The sequence below is a fragment of the Eptatretus burgeri genome, chromosome 18 (genome assembly GCF_056783735.1).
Source record: "Eptatretus burgeri isolate ZD-2024b chromosome 18, Ebu_testis_v1, whole genome shotgun sequence".
In the NCBI taxonomy this organism is placed as follows: Eukaryota; Metazoa; Chordata; class Myxini; order Myxiniformes; family Myxinidae; genus Eptatretus; species Eptatretus burgeri.
The window spans coordinates 44,625,444-44,645,618 of NC_140978.1; the positions used below are offsets into that span (position 1 = coordinate 44,625,444).

Genomic DNA, 20,175 nt, shown 5'->3' on the forward strand with positions numbered 1-20,175 from the left:
GTAGTTCTTGCCCGTCCCAAAGGCAATCCAGAGTTCATCCACGCATGGTAGTGCCTAGGCTACCATCACTGCCAAGACGACGACGGTGTCTACGGTTCGAACTTCAATCCGACGGTGTTCATGTTCTGCAGCATGGACCACATGTAGCATGATGCGAGTGTCCGCCTCTTCTTGACCGCATGGAGTCAGAGAGCTTTCATCTTCCTGCCTTGGAATGACAATGACAATAACAATGACAGATATCCCATGTTGTTAAAGTAGAATGGCGGCCATTTTCCAAAGCAAAAATCTCGAGTGGCTCCATATCCAGAATACATTAGTCAACATATGTACCAATTTTGGTGCTTTTATGAAAAGTCGAACAATTGGTTTGCTATGCTGCAGTACTATATTGATGGGTTTGTGATTAGAAAGAGCCAAAAGTAGGATTTGGGATCCCATTATTACCTCTGCCACCGAAGGTGGATGGAGGTTATGTTTTCATCCCTGTTTGTCTCTGTTGTGTGTCTGTGTGTCTGTCTGTTTGTCTGTGAACAGAATATCTCAAAAAGTTGTGGACGGATTTGGACGAAATTTGGTGGAGAGCTTGGGTGGGAGAGGAAATGATTCGATTTTTGTGAGGATCCGGATCCGGATACTGGAATTTTTAATTGATTCTTCACCATTGACAAAAAAGATCTAAAAATGATATATAGCACGATATTTCAAAAAGTTCTGGATGGATTATAACAAAACTTGGTGGATGAGTTGGTTTGATGACAAGAACAAGCTGATTCGATTTTGGAGGTCTGGATGCAGATCAGTGGGATACAAAACGTAAACTGCCCAGCCTGGCGGAGGTATACTAGTTGGACTCTTAGAGGATGTTTCATAGCTGTGTTGTGGAATTTTGTTGTTAACCGACTGAAGAACGTAAATCCTATTTACGTTATTGTCTCTTTAAACACCCAAATCATCCACTGTCCACAAAGAAAAGTACATTCCGTCAGAGAACATTTATTTCATAGTACCACGAAGTTCAAAACGCTGAGATGTGAAACATCCGCAATGATTTGCACTAAGCTAAGTTTACAATTTCTGACATATATATGCTTTCGTGGGAGTGGAGAGGGCTGGGAGAACAAACAAAAAGAGAGAACATGGTGACTTTCAGCTGGTCTTGGTGAGAATCAGACAAAATACTAAAAAAGCAGACAACCAAAAGTAGTACAAGATAAGACCGTAGGTTACAGGTCTTACAAAGAAATGAATACAAGGAATTGTGTGTATAAAATGCAGTGAGTACATGGGTTTTGTTAGGCAAAACCTATGTTAGGCAAAGTGAGTTTTGTTAGGCAAAGTGAGTACATGGGTTTTGTTAGGTACATGGGCAAAATAACTCAAACTGTAATACGTGTCCACTGGGTGAAAGAGAATGACATAATCATGGCAAAAGTTGCAGCGTTATCAACCAGGTCACTTTGTTTCATAGTAAGACATTCCTTTTATCAACATTTAGATCAAAAGACTCTTGGGTAAAGGGAAACATAACTGAAAGCCAATTCGACTTATAGCATAAAAATTAAATTTATAAAGCACCAGCAACAATTATAATTAAGAGTACATGAATATAATTATTTTTTCTTCCACACCTGACATTCTAAGGTGAGTAAGTAAGGAACAGACCTGACATTTTTCGTCCGCAGCCTGATGGAGTCTCTCCTCTCCCCTCTGGGCTGGTGCTCCTGCCTCCCACCTTTCTCGGCTTCACGCTGTGGAAACCAAGGCATTTCGGATCATTGGCATCTCCCGCAATGAGGCTGAGTCGTTGGGCTTCTCACTCTCTCACCGCAGGCTGGTCGGTGGTCTTTCTGTCTTCTACTGTCTCCTCTCCAGCCTCGCCCCTCCCTGCTCTCTCTCTCTCTCTGCGATTTGTCCCCACCACATTTCCGCAGGGCGCTCAAGGTCTGCCAACAACCCCCTTCTGGTAAAACTACCAAAATCACGAATCACTCCTCAACTTCACTCTTTCATTCCTCTTTTTTCCCGCCTTTGGAATAAATTCCCTCACTCTATTCAATCCCATTCTTCCCTCCAGGCCTTCAAAACAGCTGTTCACCACCACCTCTTATCATCCCCCATTCAAATCCTCCATCTTTTCTACCCCTGATAATCCATCCAAGCCCACCTCCTTCAAATTCCCTGCTTTCCTTCCTGAAAGTCCCTGTAATGTCCATCTTGTGTTCCCCATGTACCCCACCCCATCCCTCTCCCTTCCACAGATTTCCTAATGTCTCTGTTCCCCCACTACTTTGTCCTCCCCTCTCCCGCCCCTCTTGTCTCATGCCCCCCCCCCTTGCTGTGTGTTGTGTGTTAGCTCTCACACGAGCCTCGACAAGTTATACAAAAAAAACAAAAACATTAGAAGATTAAATATTCGACCTTTTTGAATTGCTTGCTGATGTAAATTAATGAATATGCATATTACAAAAAAAAAATAAAAATAAAAAAATCTTTGTATGCAGAAGAACACATGAGAATGTGAAACATTTTAAGGACTCGGCAAAATGTCAAAATGATACATTCCATATTAACTGTGAAATTGGCTGTTAGCGTAAGGCTGCAACATGCTCGAACAGAGTTATTATAAATCATGTTAATGCCAATACATTAAAGGCTCCCAAGGAAGAAGAAAGATGCCTAAACGAGTGACCGTAGACTGATTCTAAGAATAACTAAGCACTCATAAAGAAGGCAAGACGACACCTTGAAAGGTTGTGACCGCGGTGAGATTGCCAAAAACATGGACTTAGCCAAAGCCTTTGAAAATAATATTTGGGACAAAAATCAGGCTGATGTTAAGTAGGAGACCCATTAATGGCCATTAAAGGACGAATAGTCTTCTCCATTTGCTGGGGGTGCAGCTATGCTGCTGATGCAGTGCCCCCTGTGCGTTAGAGCAGGCATTAGCAAATTGTTTAGGGTGCTGGCGATAGCTTGCCTACTGTTCGCGAAGGCCGCTATGGGATCTTTGACGTCCACCAACAAACGATGGCAGATGGGATGCCAGGAGGATCAATGTGTGGTGAAAATGCCGAGATGTTAAAATATTTCCTCGAAAGGTTTTGGGCAAATCTCTTGGGATCTGAAAGTCGCAATAGTCCCATCTTAAAGAGTCACAATTATAACTGATTGTTCTTTCTTGTGATATTCTTATCGGTGCAAAACATTGACGTGAATATGACAAACAAGTTATTTTCATTTCGGGAAAATAGCCTTCTTGAAGCCATGATGTGGAGCAAAGGGCCAAATTACTTTCTCATGAAGTGGGATACATTGCGGGATAAATGTACTCTCAATATCTGTGGAGGTTCCTTATTATTCTATTTCTTTGAATGAATCATTACAAAAAGGAGGCCACAGTGATCATAAGTGGTATTTCATTAAAACAGATGCACTTTCAAACTTCACATCGTTCAGCCTTCTCGAGATATGACAGGCCCGTTGAAGACGTCCGTGTCCCTTTATAATCCAGATGTGCCAGTGGACAACTCTACATAGCTTGTTGTGCCTTGGTGTGTACAGCTGTTCTGACATGAGTATTTTACATCCCGATAGGAGGTGGCTCCTTACTTTCTGTTTCTATCTGCATTTTTTTGTAAAGCCATTCGTGTAGTGTCCTTGGTCGTGGGCATTTATAATCATTCGTTCTCCATCCCAATTGAGCTTTTAAATTATTTTTTTTGTATACCTTGTCGAGGCTCGTATGAGAGCTAACACACAACGCACATCAAGGGGGGCATGAGACAGGAGGGGAGGGAGTGGGAAGGACAAAACAGTGAGGAACAGAGACATTTGGAGATCTGTGGAAGGGAGATGGATGGGACGGGGAACATGGGGAATAGATGGAGATTACAGGGACTTTCAGGAAGGAAACCAGGGAATTTGAAGGAGGTGAGCTTGGGTGGATTATCGGGGGTAGAAAAGATCAAGGATTTGGATGGGGGATGATGAGAGGTGGTGGTGAACAGCTGTTTTGAAGGCCTGGGGGGAAGAATGGGAATGAATAGAGTGAGGGAGTTGATTCCAAAGCCAGGAAAAAAAGAAGAATGAAAGAGTAAAGGTGAGCAGTGATTCGTGATTTTAGTAGTTTTACCAGAAGGGGGTTGTTGGCGGACCTAGAGCGACCTGTGGAAATGTGGTGGGGACAAATCGCAGAGAAAGCAGGGGGGTGAGACTGGAGAGGAGACGGTAGAAGACAGAAAGGCCACCGACCAACCTGCGGTGATTGAGTGAGAGGCCCAAAGACTCAGCCTCATTGCGGGAGATGCCGATAATCCGAAATGTCTTGGTTTCCACAGCGTGAAGCCGAGAAAGGTGGGAGGCAGGAGCACCAGCCCAGAGGGGAGAGCAGTACTCCATCAGGCTGCGGACAAAAGCTTTGTAAGTGGTCAGGAGCTCAGGTGGGCCGAGGAAGGACCTTGCACGACGGAGGATTCCCAGTCGGCGACTGGCTTTGGAGGCGAGGTTTGAAATGTGGCTTTCCCAGGAAAGGTCATGGCAGATAACGAGACCCAGAAGCTTGAAAGAAAGGACTTCTTCCAGAGGATTGTTGAGAAAGTGGGTGGGGGGGGGGGGTTCTAAACGGTCCTTTCGAAGAGACATAGTGAGAGTGTGAGATTTGTCCGGATTGAAAGACATGTTCCACGTGTTGGACCAGTTTGTGATTTTATCCAGATCAGCAGTGAGCGAAGGAGCTGCTGCTTGCCGGTCTGAGGGATGACCGATGGTAGGGCAGAGGGTGGAGTCATCAGCAAAGAGATATAGAGGATTTTCCAGAGAGTCGGAGAGATCGTTGATGAAAACCAGAAAAAGAACAGGGCCCAGAAAGCTACCTTGAGGAACTCCAGCCTGGACAGGAGGGGGGATGAAAGAACTCCATTTAGGGCCACACGTTGACTGCGACAGGAGAGGAAGTCTGCAAGCCATGAGTGAAGATGGCCTTGTATACCATAGTAAGAGAGTTTGGTGAGCAGGGCAGGGTGCCAGACTGTGTCAAAAGCACATGATATGTCCAGGGAAATGGCTCGGATTTCCTGTCTGGCATTGAGGGCTTCCATCCATTTTTGGGGAGAGCAGAAGCAGCATTTCCAGGGTAGAGTGAGTGACCTGGTCTGAAACCAAATTGATGATCAGAAATCAAGCCATTGGAGAAGAGGATGGATTTGATGTCTGAAGTGATGATGGATTCCATAACCTTGCTGATGATTGAGAGAAGGCTGATTGGTCTGTAGTTTCAGGGATCTGTTTTTGCACCTTTTTGTGCAGGGCAGTGATGTTTGCTGATTTCCAAGCAGATGGCAGATAGCCTTGAACAAATGAGAGGGTGAATAGAACAGAGAGAGGATGAGCAAGAGTAGAAGAGCAGGCTTTGAGGACACGTGGGCTGTTGCCGTCTGGACCGGTTGCAGAATCTGAGTCGAGGTTTGACAGCAAGCTCTCCACCTTGTCAGGAGAAAAGGACACAGAGTCCAGGGACAGTTGGGTGCGACTGGGTAAGGTGGGTAGAGAAATTGATGGGTTTTGGACACAAGATTTAGCTACAAACACCGAGTTTAGGCATTCAGCTTTTTCACGTGCGGTGTCAGCAGTGCTGCCATTTGAGGTAAGGGAGGGGATGGAGGGGGAACATACACCAGAAACAGATTTGATTAGACACCACCCTGGATTTCGAAGAGGGAGAGAGGTTTGAGAGTTCAGACTTGAGATGAGAAAGATGTTGTTTTCTGGCTCTCCTGAGGGTAGATACAACACTTGTTCCGAGCTTTATGGAAGGAACTGAGATTGCCCTCAGTTGGGTTTGCTTTCCATGAGGCAAAGGCAAGTTGTTTCAGGACAACTGCCTCACCACAAGCTTCAGTGAACCAAGGGCAGGAGGAAGGGTAGGATAACTGAAGACGAGAGGGGATAAATCTGTGCATGAGGGAGAGCAAGTTTCTTTGAAAGAATTCCCAGGATGAGTTGATGTTGGAGAAAGTAGCGATAGGAGACCAGTCTATAAGTTTGAGGGCTGCTTGGAGACCCTGCCAGTCGGCTTGAGTGAAATGCCAGACTTGACAGCTGTGAGGTGGTTCTCTGATAATAGCCAGAGAGATGTCCACTTTGACAAGGACGTGGTCAGAAGAACCGATTGGAGTGGGGAAGAGCAGCAGATATTGTCAGGGAAAGTTGTCAAAATCAGATCCAGAAGAGATGGAGTACCATTGGTTGAGATCCGGGTATGGAAGTTGACCGATTGAGTCAGTCCCAATGAGTCACAGAATGCATTTGCTGAGGTGCCATGACAGGTGAGAGAGGTACGCACACCTCGCCAACTGGCATGATGATGATGATGATAGATAGATAGATAGATAGATAGATAGATAGATAGATATAGAGAGAGAGAGAGAGAGAGAGAGAGAGAGAGAGAGAGAGAGAGAGAGAGAGAGAGAGAGAGAGAGAGAGAGAGAGAGAGAGAGAGAGAGAGAGAGAGAGAGAGAGAGAGAGACAGAGAGAGAGAGAGACAGAGAGACAGAGAGAGTTTGGATGAGAAGATAGAAGTTGGTCCATGTTTTCAGATAGTGAGGTGTAGATGGATTCATCACTGTTAGGTGGACGGTACAGTACACATATAAACATGAGGTGGGAGTGGAGGGGAAGTCGTAGCCAGAGGTATTCCTGGGGGTGTGGGGGTGTGAGGGCAGTGCATGGAGAGTGAGGAATGGAGTCTTTGATGAAGAAAGCAACTCCTCCACTAGGGCGAGGCTCAGGTCTGTCAAACCGGAGGAGGGAGTAACCAGGGAGAGATACTTGGGAGTCAGACACGTCTTACGGGAGGAAAGTTTCTGTTGGGAAGATTATGTCTGGTTTGTCAGTGGCAACCTGTATGGAAAGATCTGAAAGGTTTGAGCGAAGGCCCCGGATATTTGAGGTCCATACTTTTAATGAAGAGGTAGGGGAGGAGGCTTTGGGTGCAGGAGGTGGGGGGTGGGGGAGCGTGAGGGTAGGACAAGGGAGGAGGGGGGGGGTAAGGGGTGTTGTGGAAAGGGTGTGGGGTATTGCAGAATGGCTAGGGGAGGGGGCCGAATGAGGAGGAGAAAAGGCTCTGTGGTGCTGGGGGAGAGGGGGGACAAGAGAGGGGGAAGAAGGCAGTTGAGGATATGAGGAGGTGGAGTGAAGAGATGGAGGTGAGAGGGCAGTGGAAGGAGGCAGCTTTGTGGATGGGAGGGGGGCAACTTTGGGAAGGATGAATGAGAGGGATGAATGGTGGGAGAAAGGTGAGGGGGGAGTTTTTGAGAGAGGTGAGAGGGAGGCTTGGAGGGAGAAGAGTGGGATGGTTGCTTTGAGATTGAGCAGTGAGAGGAGTGAGTTGGCACTGAAGTTGGAAAAAAGAATGGTTGATGGAAAGCGAACATTCATAGCAAACTGGGGTTTTTTAAGTTTTAGGTCAGAGATGCAATTAAACATATTTCTTGAGGGATACAATAAAGGCGAATTCAGAGAATGGAGAGAAGAAACGCTGTAACAGTTGGATTTTTTAGGCAAGGTATGAAGGAGAGGTCGAATTGAGAGCAGTCTGTTTAAATAGCAGAAGAGCAGTGCATTCTGATACAGTAAAGAGTACCACATGTGTGAAAGAGGAAGATGAAGCATTATAAGAGATCGTTTTTGTTATTATTATTAATGTTTGAGAGAGTTTTCAACATATTCGGTCATGGAAGTGTTGTAGAAAAAAAAATCGAGGAAGAAGAAGAGGAATAAGAAGAGGAGGAGGAAGAAGAGGAGATGAAGAAGAAGCATCGGAGAACGGTAGCGTTTTTTTTTTTTTCATTTACGATAAGAAATAGAATGATTATATGGGAGGGATGGGGGACGTTAAGAAAGTGGGAAAGATAGAAATTGGAAATAATGGGGAGAAAAAACAAATAAACACGATCGTGCACCGGGGGGGGGGGACAAAGGGTAGGCCTCAAGCCTCAAGGATAGGCCTCAAGCACCCAGTAAGACAAGTTCGACAAAATCTCACAAAATAGCACGATTTTTGAAACAAAACCGAACTGGGAACACACAGTAACATGTAGGTGAGAAAATAAACAGTTAAAACGGGACAGATAATGACCGGAAACTTTTCTTTGAGATCGTCAGCAAGGAGCCCCCAAGGAGACCTGCCAATGCTCCAAACCCAGAACCGGAGCTGTCCTATTATTCACCATTCCAATGAACCTTCTTTGACTATCTGTCCAACTCTCTCTTTTTAAAAAATATTTCCCTGCTCTTTTGTCTTTCTCCCAGTTGTCACGATATATTTGTTGGTATTTCGTCTTGTATTATTATTTTGTCTTGTTTTTTTTGCAATCATTGGGGTTTCGTTTGTTTCTTGTTGTTCGCCGTTTGTTGCTGTTTCGGTCGGTGTGGGACATATTGTTACGGGGCCGGGTATCAGTGGCGAGCACGACCGCTAGAGGGAGCAGTAGAGTCGGCTCCACCGAACACACTGGAATTGAGGTCGTGCCTTTTGGATAGGTCCGAAAGGCACGGGTCCCTTACTGGAGCATGAATCGTCAATAATTCGACTGCGTGGGTAGGGTCAATTGCCAAACTTCAATATACCTAATTACCCACGCGGTCAAAGCTACCGGGGAATTCACACCCTCGACGGACCTCGAGCGAAACGAGCCGTTACCGAGCCCGAACCGCGTGTAACCCGAGCGGAGATTACCAAGGCCCGTCGGACCAAATGAACAATTTACCGGCCCCAATGGCCTCGCTATTTCTCAATACACACTGTGCCAAGGGAATGAAAGAAACACAGAAACGAGCTGGAACATTTAACAAAAGGGATATTTATTTATAATGGGGCAGGGGAGCACACAAGAAGGCAGAGTTAACCGAATAATGAAGGAATAGCAATTTATGTGCAAGCACTTATGCAGTTTTACTTAATAGACTGGCGCCACAAACACACACACATGTACACCCAAAAAGAAACGGACCCGTCAGGTCTTGATTGGAGGCCTGCAGCTCAAGGAAAGGCAAGCTGGAGGTCAGAGCCTATTCTTGGACCTTTCCGCCTCGTGCGGTCTTCGACGATCCGGTGTGGCAGGACTCGAACCCGCCACACAATGCCACTCCAAGCCCAGGCAGGCGATCCTCGCGGGACAGGCTCACAGGCACACAGGCCACAAGAGAAGACGCTCTGTTGGCGGGACCCCAGGAAGGTGACGACTGGCTTCAGAAGACCACCAGACGTCTGAAGACCAGAAGACAACTCCCCCCCGAAGACCAGAAGACAATTCTCAACTCTCTCACGTTTGGCCCACGCACGCTTCTCTTATCCCACGCTCGCACTCCCTCATTGGGCAGAGAGAACTCTATGCCCATATTTGGGGCGAAGCCAGAGCGCAACGCTTGTGCCCATATTTGGGGCAAAGCCAGAGCGCAACGCTTGTGCCCATATTTGGGGTGAAGCCAGAGCAAAACCCCTGTGCCCATATTTGGGGCGAAGCCAGCACACCAACGTCCAGAGAAACCCCACCTAGCACACTGGACTCTGCCCACGTACGTGCTGACACGCACGCGTGCCATGGTGCCGGTGGATGATGGTGGAAGGAAGCGAGGACAGGTGTCGTTGTTGTTGTTGTAATTTAAATCCTAATTATCAAAATAACTCACAGCGCACGTACAATTAATCACCCATTAAACATAGGACGGGGCCCTAACTAGAAACACATACTTACCGACATAGCTGATCTATAGGACCTGGCCGTTGTGTGCAGTAAGCTTCCAAATTCGCAACAATATTCTATTCGCACTTGTTTTTAGAAGTTTTTAGCAAGGTGAGTGACAAATACCTTTTCTGCTTTGTTATGTTCATGCTCGTGTACAAATTGTATATTCGATAACCTGTTGACCTTTTCACGTACTCTGCTAATCCTTGATAGTCGTCACTCTGTGCACTTGATTTGAGGTCCACGAGGCCACCACCGACACATTCTCGGGATGCATTGATTTTTTGAAGAGCATTTTGTGCATATTGAGGAGTTTTCTTGTTTTGATTTCCTCTTGTGCCCAGTTTACTGTTCCGCAGCTGTATTGGAACGCTGCCACTGCAGGTTGCTTTATGGCTTTGATTTTGTTCCTTGGGGAGCGCAAGGTCATGGAGTCAATCATCGCATGGCACCATTTGACTTCTCAGGTGCGCATGGTGGTGGGGTCACGTGTGTGTGCAAAGTCACCACATCGACACTGCTCTCGTACATTTCTGAACTCCACAGGCATGTAGCTTCCAAAAAAAAAAAACCACACAGTCACTCACGGCATTCGTCCCGATTTTGGTCTCGAAACGGTGTTCGGCCCATTGTCGTACATTCCACAGGGTTCCTAGTTACCATGGTTACTACCATAGTTACCACCATGGTTACCATGATGGCTGCACGTTCACCTCCTCTGATCTTGTTTCTCGGGAACATTACGTCACACTGAAGCACATCACATGCTGCTTTGCATCGTGGGAAAACACGTGTACATGTACCACAAATAAGTGGTTGGGAGGGTTCGTTTGGAATGTGGTTGTGTTGTGAAAGCACATTCTGTATTTCATCCATGGTGTTGTAGTTAGCTACAGTTACCTCAAATATCGAGTCCTTTCAGATAAATCTCTCCTCACGTCGTGTTCGCACGAAGAACATGGATCCTTCAAAACTGAAAACGTGCGTGAGCGAACGTGAGTGTGTGAGTGTGAAGGAACAAAGGACCCACAGGCGTGTTTTTCCTCATGACGTCATTGTTGAGAGCGCTGTTTGCTACGCTCTTTTATCATGATGATATAGATTGTTATTTTCACCAATGAAGACACATTCATTGTTGTGGGAGAGTGTAAATGACGGCGAGTGGGACGGTTTCATTGGCTGGTGGTGTTGATGTTGGTTCAGTTGAGTGAATTTCCACTCATTCACCACCGAATCCTCGAGTGACTCGAACAGCTGCGGCTCGTCATCGTCATCGCCATCGCCATCGTCATCGTCATCGTCATCGTCATCGTCATCGTCATCGTCATCGTCATCGCCACAACACACAAAGGTATTTGGGTTTCGCCACTGTGAGTCGGTTTGTCAATGGATGTTGTTCGTATTTTTTGAGAAAAGACGAGGAGGGAGAGATGACGATGGTTGTTGGAACGGGTTCTGACGAGGCTTCCGGGACGTGGTGTGTGTGTGTGTGTGTGTGTGTGTGTGTGTGTGTGTGTGTGTGTGTGTGTGTGTGTGTGTGTGTGTGTGTGTGTGTGTGTGTGTGTGTGTGTCTTTGTGTGTGTGTGTGTACGTGTGTGTACTTGTGTACGTGTGTGTACTTGTGAACGTGTGTCTTTTTTGTGTGTGTGTGTGTGTGTGTGTGTTTTTTTGTGTGTGTGTTTTTTTGTGTGTGTGTGTGTGTGTGTGTGTGTGTGTGTGTGTGTGTGTGTCTGTCTGTCTGTGTGTGTGTGTGTGTGTGTGTGTGTGTGTGTGTGTGTGTGTCTGTCTGTCTGTCTGTGTGTGTGTGTCTTTCTGTCTGTCTGTTTGTTTGTGTGTGTGTCTGTGTGTCTGTGTGTGTGTGTTTTTTTTGTGTGTGTACGTGTGTGTGTCGTTGTCTGTGTGTCTTTCTGTCTCTTTTTGTGTCTTCTTTGTTTGTGTGTGTGTGTGTGTGTGTCTGTGTGTCTTTGTGTGTGTGTCTGTCTTTGTGTGTACGTGTGTGTGTCGTCTGTGTGTCTTTCTGTGTCTTTTTTTGTTTATGTGTGTGTGTCTGTCTTTGTGTGTGTGTCTGTCTTTGTGTGTCGTCTGTGTGTCTTTCTGTCTCTTTTTTTTTTGTCTTTTTTGTTTGTGTGTCTGTGTGTCTTTGTGTGTACGTGTGTCTGTGTGTGCGTGTGTGTGTGTGTGTCTTTGTGTGTCTGTGTGTCTGTGTGTCTTTGTGTGTGTGTCTGTGTGTCTTCTTTTGTGTGTACATGTGTGTCTTTTTTTGTGTGTACATGTGTGTGTGTCGTTGTCTGTGTGTCTTTCTGTCTCTTTTTTGTTTGTGTGTGTGTCTTTTTTGTGTGTACGTGTGTGTGTCGTCTGTGTGTCTTTGTGTCTCTTTTTTTTGTTTATGTGTGTGTGTCTTTTTTTGTGTGTACGTGTGTGTGTGTCGTCTGTGTGTCTTTCTGTCTCTTTTTTTTTGTGTCTGTCTTTGTTTGTGTGTGTGTGTGTCTGTGTGTCTTTTTGTGTGTGTGTCTGTCTTTGTGTGTGTGTGTGTCGTTGTCTGTGTGTCTTTCTGTGTCTCTTTTTTTTTTTTTTGTTTGTGTGTGTGTCTTTTGTGTGTGTGCGCGTGTACGTGTACGTACCATGACGATTGAACTCATTTTCTACTTAACCGGATAATGTTGGTAACCACAGAATGGCTGTTATTAACTTGGGATGTTATTAACGGGACATGTGTGGGAATGGCTTCGTGGGAATGAATAAAGTCCCCCCCCCCTCTCCCCCTATTGTAAGGCCACATTCATTTTACAATGCTTGACCTTCACAGCATCTCTGAAATGTAGTCGTGAAGGTGTCCTCACCTTGAGCGGAGGCAGCTGTACACCCTCGGTGGGTGTCCTGTCTGCTGAGGGCCGTTCGGGATCCCACACACTACATCCCGCTCAGGACGCGGGACACTACCAACTCGCAGCCTCCATGCATTGTTGTTTTCTAATATATATTTAAAATAAATAAATAAATATTTGCTCTCGGCTCGTGGAAGAGCGATGACGCACAACAAAGGGAAGAGCAGGAGAAAGGGGAAAATACCAACAGCAGGGCAGAGGGAGAAAGTATATGGAGATGAGATGACGAGGGGGTGAGGGAGAACGCAGAGGGTGGACAATTATTCTCCTCGTCCTCTTCCCTCGATAAGGGGTGAGGGCCAATGGCACCAAGCCTTTGCCCGGCCTTGACCACAATATTTATCCACCTTGACCACAATATTTATCCACCTCCCTCTCTTCTCAGCCAACTCTCTCCGTTCTCCCTCACGGAAACCCTCCTCACATAATCCTTCCATCTCACCCGTAGTCTAACTCTTTTCCTCCTACCTTGCTTCCTCAATATATCCACTTGATTTGCCATTGTCTCTTCCCCCATTCGCACCAAGTGCCTAGCCCGTCTCAGCAGATTGTAGAAGAGCTAGGGGAGAGGGTCGGTTGTGGAGGAGGCCAAAGGGGTAGGTGGTGAAGGGATGAGTAAGAGAGGGGGCAAAAGAAAAGTGCAATATTCGAGGAGGTGGAGGAATGAGCTGGAAGAGAGGCGGGGGGAAGGAGGCAGCTTTGAGAAGGGGAAGTGAGAGGAAAGATTTGAAAGGGAGAATTGAGGGAGAAGGGTGTGGGGGAAGCTTTGAGGGGGAAGAGAGAGAAGTTTGCTTTGAAGAGGGAGGAGGCGGCTGAATTGAGACAGAGAGGAGGGAGGGAAGACAATGAGAGCAGGCATGGTCATAGAGTAGGAAGGAGAAGGGAGAGGGGAAGGATGAGACCGGGTAGTAGTACGGTTGAGGAGCGAGTGGGTGGGGGGAAGAACAAGATAGGGGGAGATGTGACGAGAGAAAAGGGTAAGCGTGATGGAGATAGTGAGGAGTGTGTTGAATGAGAGTGTGAGACATTTGAAAACCAAACAGATTGGGATATCAGAGGGGGAACTGTGAGTAAGGCAGAGGACAGTGGAGAGATGCTGGGATGGGGGGGGCAAGATCTGAGGGATAAGGAGAGGGTATAACTGGGAGGGAGTTAGGAGGAGGTAGATTTTAAGGAGGTGGGGTGAATTTGCACTGAAGTTGGGGGAAAAAAAGAACGATTAATTAATGGATGACGAACAAGTATTACAAAATGGGATTTTAAAAATTTGTGGGTCAGAGATTCGTGTAACTCCCTTGGACGATGGATGGAGAGCAGAAAAATTGACAGTGGAGAAAGGAAGCGTAGTAACAGATGGAATTTTGACTCACGGGATGAAAGAAAGGTCGAATTGAGCACAAGATTTTGAATAAGTAGAACCGGGCGAATCGGGGGATGTTGAAGTATTTTTAAATTTTTTTTTGAACATGAGGGAAGAGGGTGGAAGAGTGAAGGAAAAGTTTTAAGAAAAGGTCATGAAGTTGTGTGGTGAAAACCTTAACGATCATCGTGGGATTGGCAGGGAAGAGGGAGGAGAAGGAAGAAGAAGAGTTGGTACAGAAGTATTTTGAGACATGAAACAAGGATGTATTTGGGAGGGATAAAAGGAGGGTGGAGGGAAAAGTGGAGAAAATAAATACTGATGGTAATAAGGAGAAAATACAAATAAACATAATCGTGCACATAGACGGGAAGACTGGTCGGCCTCAGGGAAATCTGCTATGACAAGACCGACGAAAACTCACCAAATAGCACAAATTTTGAAACGAAACCGAACTAGGAACACGCAGGAAACATGCAGGCAACAAAATAAACAGTTTAAAGAAGGGCGGGGGGACCCTGGAGAAACTTATCAGTGAAACGCGACAACGGAGAAACGCGACAAACAATGACCAGAAACTTATCTTTGAGAAAGTCGGCAGAGACCCCGGAAAGAAACAACCGTCGCCACAAAAACCGGAACTGGAAGGGTTGCAAATGGTGTAGCATATTCCATGCTCTGTTTGCTGCCGACAAGGAAGAAGACAATGCATTGTTGTTGCAGGTACCTGCTCAGCAAAGCTGCAAATGATGTGCACTGCAGCTTCGTGCACTGCTGCTTTGCTGCAAAATGTGCCATACCACTTGGGTTGCAAATAGGATAGCACACACATTTGCTCTTGGAGGTGTAGCCCACTTATTGCAAAGCATGCAATATGGTGCAAAATGAACAACATACATATTTGCCGCTGCTGTGGAAAGACATTTGTGAGAGGTGTCTCGTTGCGACGACCATGTTGCAAGAAAAACTCAGTGCAAAACACCCGAGGTCTTCTGCAAGGGTTGTGGTGCCAACCAAAGGAGTCTTGGGAGACACAAAAAGACCTTTGTGGTCGCAGCGAAGCTGCAAGCACCAGAACCTGACCACAAAATTGACATGGACCAAGCAAGCCACATGAGCTTCATGCTTGCACTGTGGAAGGAAAACGAACAGCTTCGGACCGAACTTGATGAAATTCGTGCAGCACAGGCAAAATCCGTGGCCTTGGATGCAGCCACACATTGCATGCATGTATATCGGGCGGACACTGTTCCCGTTGGAACAGCTGTGCAAGACCCTCTTGAGCAACTGGAAACCAACCTGGCCAAGACCAGCACATCGCACCAATCATGTTCAGCCATAGAGGATCTGGAAGGAGATGTGTTTGCAGCGAAGCTGCATGGGATAGCTCAAGAAAGCCTCAAAGTGCTCTGCGAGAACTGCAAGCAACAGGAACACATTCGAGAGCTGGCAGCCACCACTGGTATGTGCAGTCCTGTGAGCATTGTACAGGTTCCGGCAGCATGCACACGTGGCTGCAACAACCCCAGAGCTATCTGGCAACACCTTGCTCAACATCAAATGGCATGACCATGTTACAAATGAGAGTTTTTAATGGAGATGATAGGTGACCGATGGTGCCTCAGCAGTAGTAATGTGTTGGAAGGCAAGGCAGCATGGCTGGGCCATGTGTTTCTGCACAGTGGATTGGCAGCAGCTGCAGTGGATTGTTTTCTGGAGGGATGCTGTCTTTCGGTAGGTCGACCAAAGATCATCCCAACTGATTGGAAGAGGGGCCTTGTCCCTCTCTGGAAAGGAAAGGATGATCGCCAGGACTGCAACAACTACCGAGGGGTGATGCTGCTCTCAGGGCCGGGCAAGGTCTTTGCTCGAATAATTCTTGAGAGCGTTCGCCACCATCTGCTTGAGTACTAGCGCCCAGAGCAGTCATGTTTTACACCAAAGAGGTCAACGATTGACCGTATCCTTGCTCTTCGGGTCCTCACCGTATGCAAACGAGAGTTTTGGCAGGGGCTGCTTGCAGCCTATGTTGATCTCTGCAAAGCATTAGATTCAGTGAATCGGGATGCCCTCTGGAGGATTCTTGGTCTTCGTGGGGTGCCACCAAAACTGATAAATGTGATGTCTGAACTATACTCTGGTACCGAGAGTGCTATGAGATGTGGTGGTACCATCTCTGACTTATTTCCAGTTGTTACTGGAGTTCATCAGGGGTGTGTATTGGCCCCCACCCTTTTCAGCACTTGTATGGACCAAATTTTGAGGAGGATGTCGGAGAGATCAGGCTCTGGTGCATCATTTTGGAATGTAAAGATCTCTGACCTCGATTTTGCAGACGTCTTTGTAGTCTTTTTTGATGCAGTCATCTTTGTGGAGACTCTAGATATCCTTTTGGGGGTCCTCGAGGTGCTGAATGAGGAGTCGTTGCCTCTGGGATTACGGTTTTCCTCGGTTAAAACTAAGATCCAGGCTTTCATTGACATCTTGGATGCTGCGATCTTGTCGAGACCTGTTTGTGGTGAGGATGTTGAGATCATGGAGAGATTCACTTACCTTGGCAGTTTTATTCATATCTCTGCTGGCTGTGAGACAGCAGTCAATGAATGTCTGGTTCAGGCCTGGGGAGTCATGGATTCACTGGATCATGGGGTGTGGCACTGTCGGTACCTGTGCAGGAGGACGAAAGTCCGCTTCTTCAGGTTCTTGGTGCTTCCATTCTTGTTCTACGAATGTGAGACTTAGACTCTGACCAGGCATCTGAGACGGAGACTTAATTCTTTGGTTCCAGGTCTCTTCAGAGAATCCTTGGCCATCACTTGTCATCAGATTTTGTGTCCAATGAGCGGTTGCTGAGAGAGATTTAAATGAGATTTGTTGTCTGCATAGTCCATGAGCATCAGCTGCGGTTGTATGGACATGAGGCTTTTCTTCTTGACGCTGATCCTGCTCACCAGATTCTCTCAGTGAGGGAGCCTTGTGAGTGGAGATGGCTATTGGGCTGATCACGTGCCTCGTGGTTGCAGCAGGTTGATCGACATCTCAGGGAAATGGGGATGGGCCAGGTATCTGCCTGGGGGATGGCCAGATGGAGGCCCCTGGAGTACTGGCGGAAGGTGGATGCAGCGCCGCGCTGCTCCAGCACATGCTCCCATGCCATACCTGACCTGACCTGACCAAAGATGCGTTGGGTGTATAACATCCGAGAGTGGTCAGGATGCAATATCACTGACCTCAATACGACAGCGCTGGAAAGACGGGTTGTGTCGAAAGCGGTGGTCGTAGTTCTGGTGGTGTATAATTTGAGGAGGTGTCCATGGGCCTGCGCCGATGTTGAGTGATGATGAATATCTTGGAAAGCCAAGCGGTCGATAAGATTCTACATTGGCAAAATTGAGCGACAACAAAAAAAACTCTTTTTTTTGTTGTTTTTTGTTTTTTTTCTTCTTCAGACTGCCATTTGACCTTGACCTTTCACCCAGAGGAGTATGATAAATTAAGTGTAAATGTGCCTTGCGCTTGGCTATCTTGAGAGGAAAATTTCATTCTGATCACCGAAAGCTGAGTTTTGATGAAAAATGTTAAAATGCCTCATTGGGTCATGAACTTAAAACTTTTTGCGACTTGACGGAATTGACTTGAGACTTGTGATTTACATATGATTTGAGTTTATAATGACTCGTGAACAATGTTCGGAAAATAATTGTTGAATAAACATCGAATTAAAATAAATGGTAAATTATTTTCCATTTTGGGCGTGCTCGGTTCGGTGAATGACGCCATATACCTTGTACTTGTATACTGTACATGTGTAGCACACCAGTGCTCATGGTCTCTGGGTTGCATACCGTTCTCCACCAAGGTAAAAGGGAGTGTCCACTCTTCAGACGGCACACCACATCCAAGTAGCAAGCACCAGTCTTACCAACGTGGCTACGTGTGAAAACCTTTATTCAAACAAGAAAATTCATGCCGTGGGAAACTTGGCCTCTGATCGGTAACTCTGTGCACATCCCAACCCAGTAAAATAACATTTTGTGATGATGAAAATACGTCCGGTGACTTGGATTGTTTAAACTTCATCTATTCTTGTAAATGATATCACGACTTGTATATATTTCAAAGAAAACATAGGTATGGTATCTTAAAAGACAACAATTTAGGTACTGTAAATAAGTTATAAGTTTCATTTTGACGTACGTAATAAGTATAAAAGTATATTATTGAAATCTCATTAACCATTACACATTGAATGCTTTGGTTCTACATTTAAACATAACCTGAGGTTACTGGTTCGTCTCATGTGTGTATGTTCAAGTCAGTGCACAAGACATGAGAAGTAAACTTCACATAAATTTATTTTTGTTATCAGCAAAGCAAAAATCGTCCACTGTATGAAGTTGACAAAAACTTGAGTTAAAACATCATTTCAGAGCATGCATTGCAATAAATGAAGCCCTGTGTCTTAATCCATTGATAGCTTGTACTCCACTGGGTTGAAAATTAAATGTGGGACTTGACGCAAGTTGAAGTAATACAACGGTGACTTGGGACTTGTCCTCAAAGACCTGAGACTTGCTTCAGACGTGGCTCAAGTGACTTGTTGACATCTCTGGTGCGATGGAAATTAAGTGTAAATGTGCCTTTCTGTATGCTATCTAGAGGGAAACTTTGTTCCCATCAGACAAACCTTAGTCGAGTTGTGGTGACAAATGTTAAAATGTCTATAAATTGAGTCATGAGTCAAAATAATTGTCAACCCCATGCACGTAATTTCTATTTGCATTATCGAAGCAAAATTGCATTCTGAAAGTTCCAGGTGGCTCCGAGATACAGCTCGGATATTGGGAATGCAGGAAGAAAAAATCCCAAAAAACCTAAATGGTGGTTTAGTACACCTTGGGATCTAAGAAACCGAGTGTGCTATCTGTACCGTCCTGTCTGATTTTTGGGCATGTTGTAAATGTGGAAATGTGCAATTTGTTGAGTGGCTTTATTAACATTGTTGGTGTTTTTACAGAACTGAGGAAAACCTTATTGAACAGGATGGAGTCTTCGAAAGCCTCTAAGGTGGAAAACGTTACGGACAGACGAGCCAGAGTGCAGGCCCTGGGCAAAGAACGGAGACAGGATGATGAAGAAGGCAAGCAGACCGAGAGCAGAGGCCGTAAAAAGGCACACCGGTGCAGGAGATATCGACGTGGCACCCCAAAGGCTACTGAGAATGCGGCAAAAGTCCCCATAAGTGATAAGCAGTTGACGGAGGAAGCATTTATTGGAGAAGAAGGCGGCAAAGATTTGCATGTCGTGCAGAACCATAACAAACAACTGTGTCAGAACAAGGTGGAGGCCTGTTTAATAAGGACGAATGACTCGCCACCAAGCAGTCAGCTCGATTGCAGACTTTCGACTACCCCTATCCTCAATGAGGTCAGGAATTTGGTGGCTGCCCTGAGCGAAGTGGTCATCCAGGTCACCCCTCAAGACTGCTCACAGCATCTAATCTCCGAACCCGCAAGCAGCACCGACTGCTCCGCGTCGGATCACGGAAGAAAAGGGTGAGTTTAAAGGGCATCCCATTATGCTTTCCTTGAGACTTTTGGGTTTTTTTCCCAAGTTTACAGAATGGAATTTTTTTTTTTAATCTTCGCGTGGATGTAATTCGTCTCAAATCCATAGCTTGTCAGGCAGCAGCCAGCTACGGCCGTGCCGATAAGCTGGCAGCACTAAAGTCATTTTCTGAAGTGAGCTGATAAGGCCTAGCCTTTCTTTTGAACCAAAAACTATCATCTCACTTTGATACAATTTGCCATTGGTGTCGAAACTCTCCTTGCCAAAGACCTTTTGTTATTTGATCACAGTTGGCCTTTGATATGCACTCCTTTATTTGAGGGGTGATGGAATGCTTCGTGGGTGGCCTCGCTATTTCCTAACAGCTTGGTCATCAAAAGTACAATGAAAAAAAAAAAACCTTTTGTACTCAATGTGCATATGATGGTTATAATGGTCTTTTTGTTTAACAATTGTGGTTATAGTTGTTTTTTATCCGAAACTGCACTGACACTCGGGTTTCTGGTTGTATCATATATTTTTTTTTTGCCATAATGGCAAAAAAGTTCCACCAGTGAACCTTTTTTAAGGTTAGAGTTTGATTGGTGTCGAGTTTGAATCCCTCCAGAGACCTTTC

At 45.9% G+C, this 20,175-nt stretch overlaps 1 protein-coding gene and 1 long non-coding RNA gene across 8 annotated transcripts in view; one reads left to right on the forward strand and one right to left on the reverse strand.

Moving 5' to 3' along the window:
* Positions 1-12,793, reverse strand: part of LOC147009008 (uncharacterized) — a 101,268-nt gene extending 88,475 nt beyond the window's left edge. The window contains exons 1-3 of one of the 3 annotated variants that reach the window (XR_015053344.1): positions 12,587-12,793; positions 1,666-1,751; positions 700-1,112 (exon numbers count right to left, since the gene is read on the reverse strand). This is a non-coding gene — a long non-coding RNA (uncharacterized LOC147009008). Of the gene's footprint in view, positions 1-699; positions 1,113-1,665; positions 1,752-10,646; positions 10,867-12,586 lie in introns of those variants that run through there. The other 2 variants (XR_015053342.1, XR_015053343.1) reach the window with 2 other exon arrangements.
* DIS3L2 (DIS3 like 3'-5' exoribonuclease 2) overlaps positions 10,847-20,175 on the forward strand; it is a 147,620-nt gene continuing 138,291 nt past the window's right edge. For 3 of the 5 annotated variants that reach the window (XM_085864368.1, XM_085864369.1, XM_085864373.1), the window contains exons 1-2: positions 17,943-17,985; positions 19,009-19,546. In XM_085864368.1, the coding sequence (XP_085720494.1) occupies positions 17,958-17,985; positions 19,009-19,546 (566 nt within the window). In that variant the 5' untranslated portion in view covers positions 17,943-17,957. Of the gene's footprint in view, positions 11,098-17,942; positions 17,986-19,008; positions 19,547-20,175 lie in introns of those variants that run through there. The other 2 variants (XM_085864371.1, XM_085864370.1) reach the window with 2 other exon arrangements.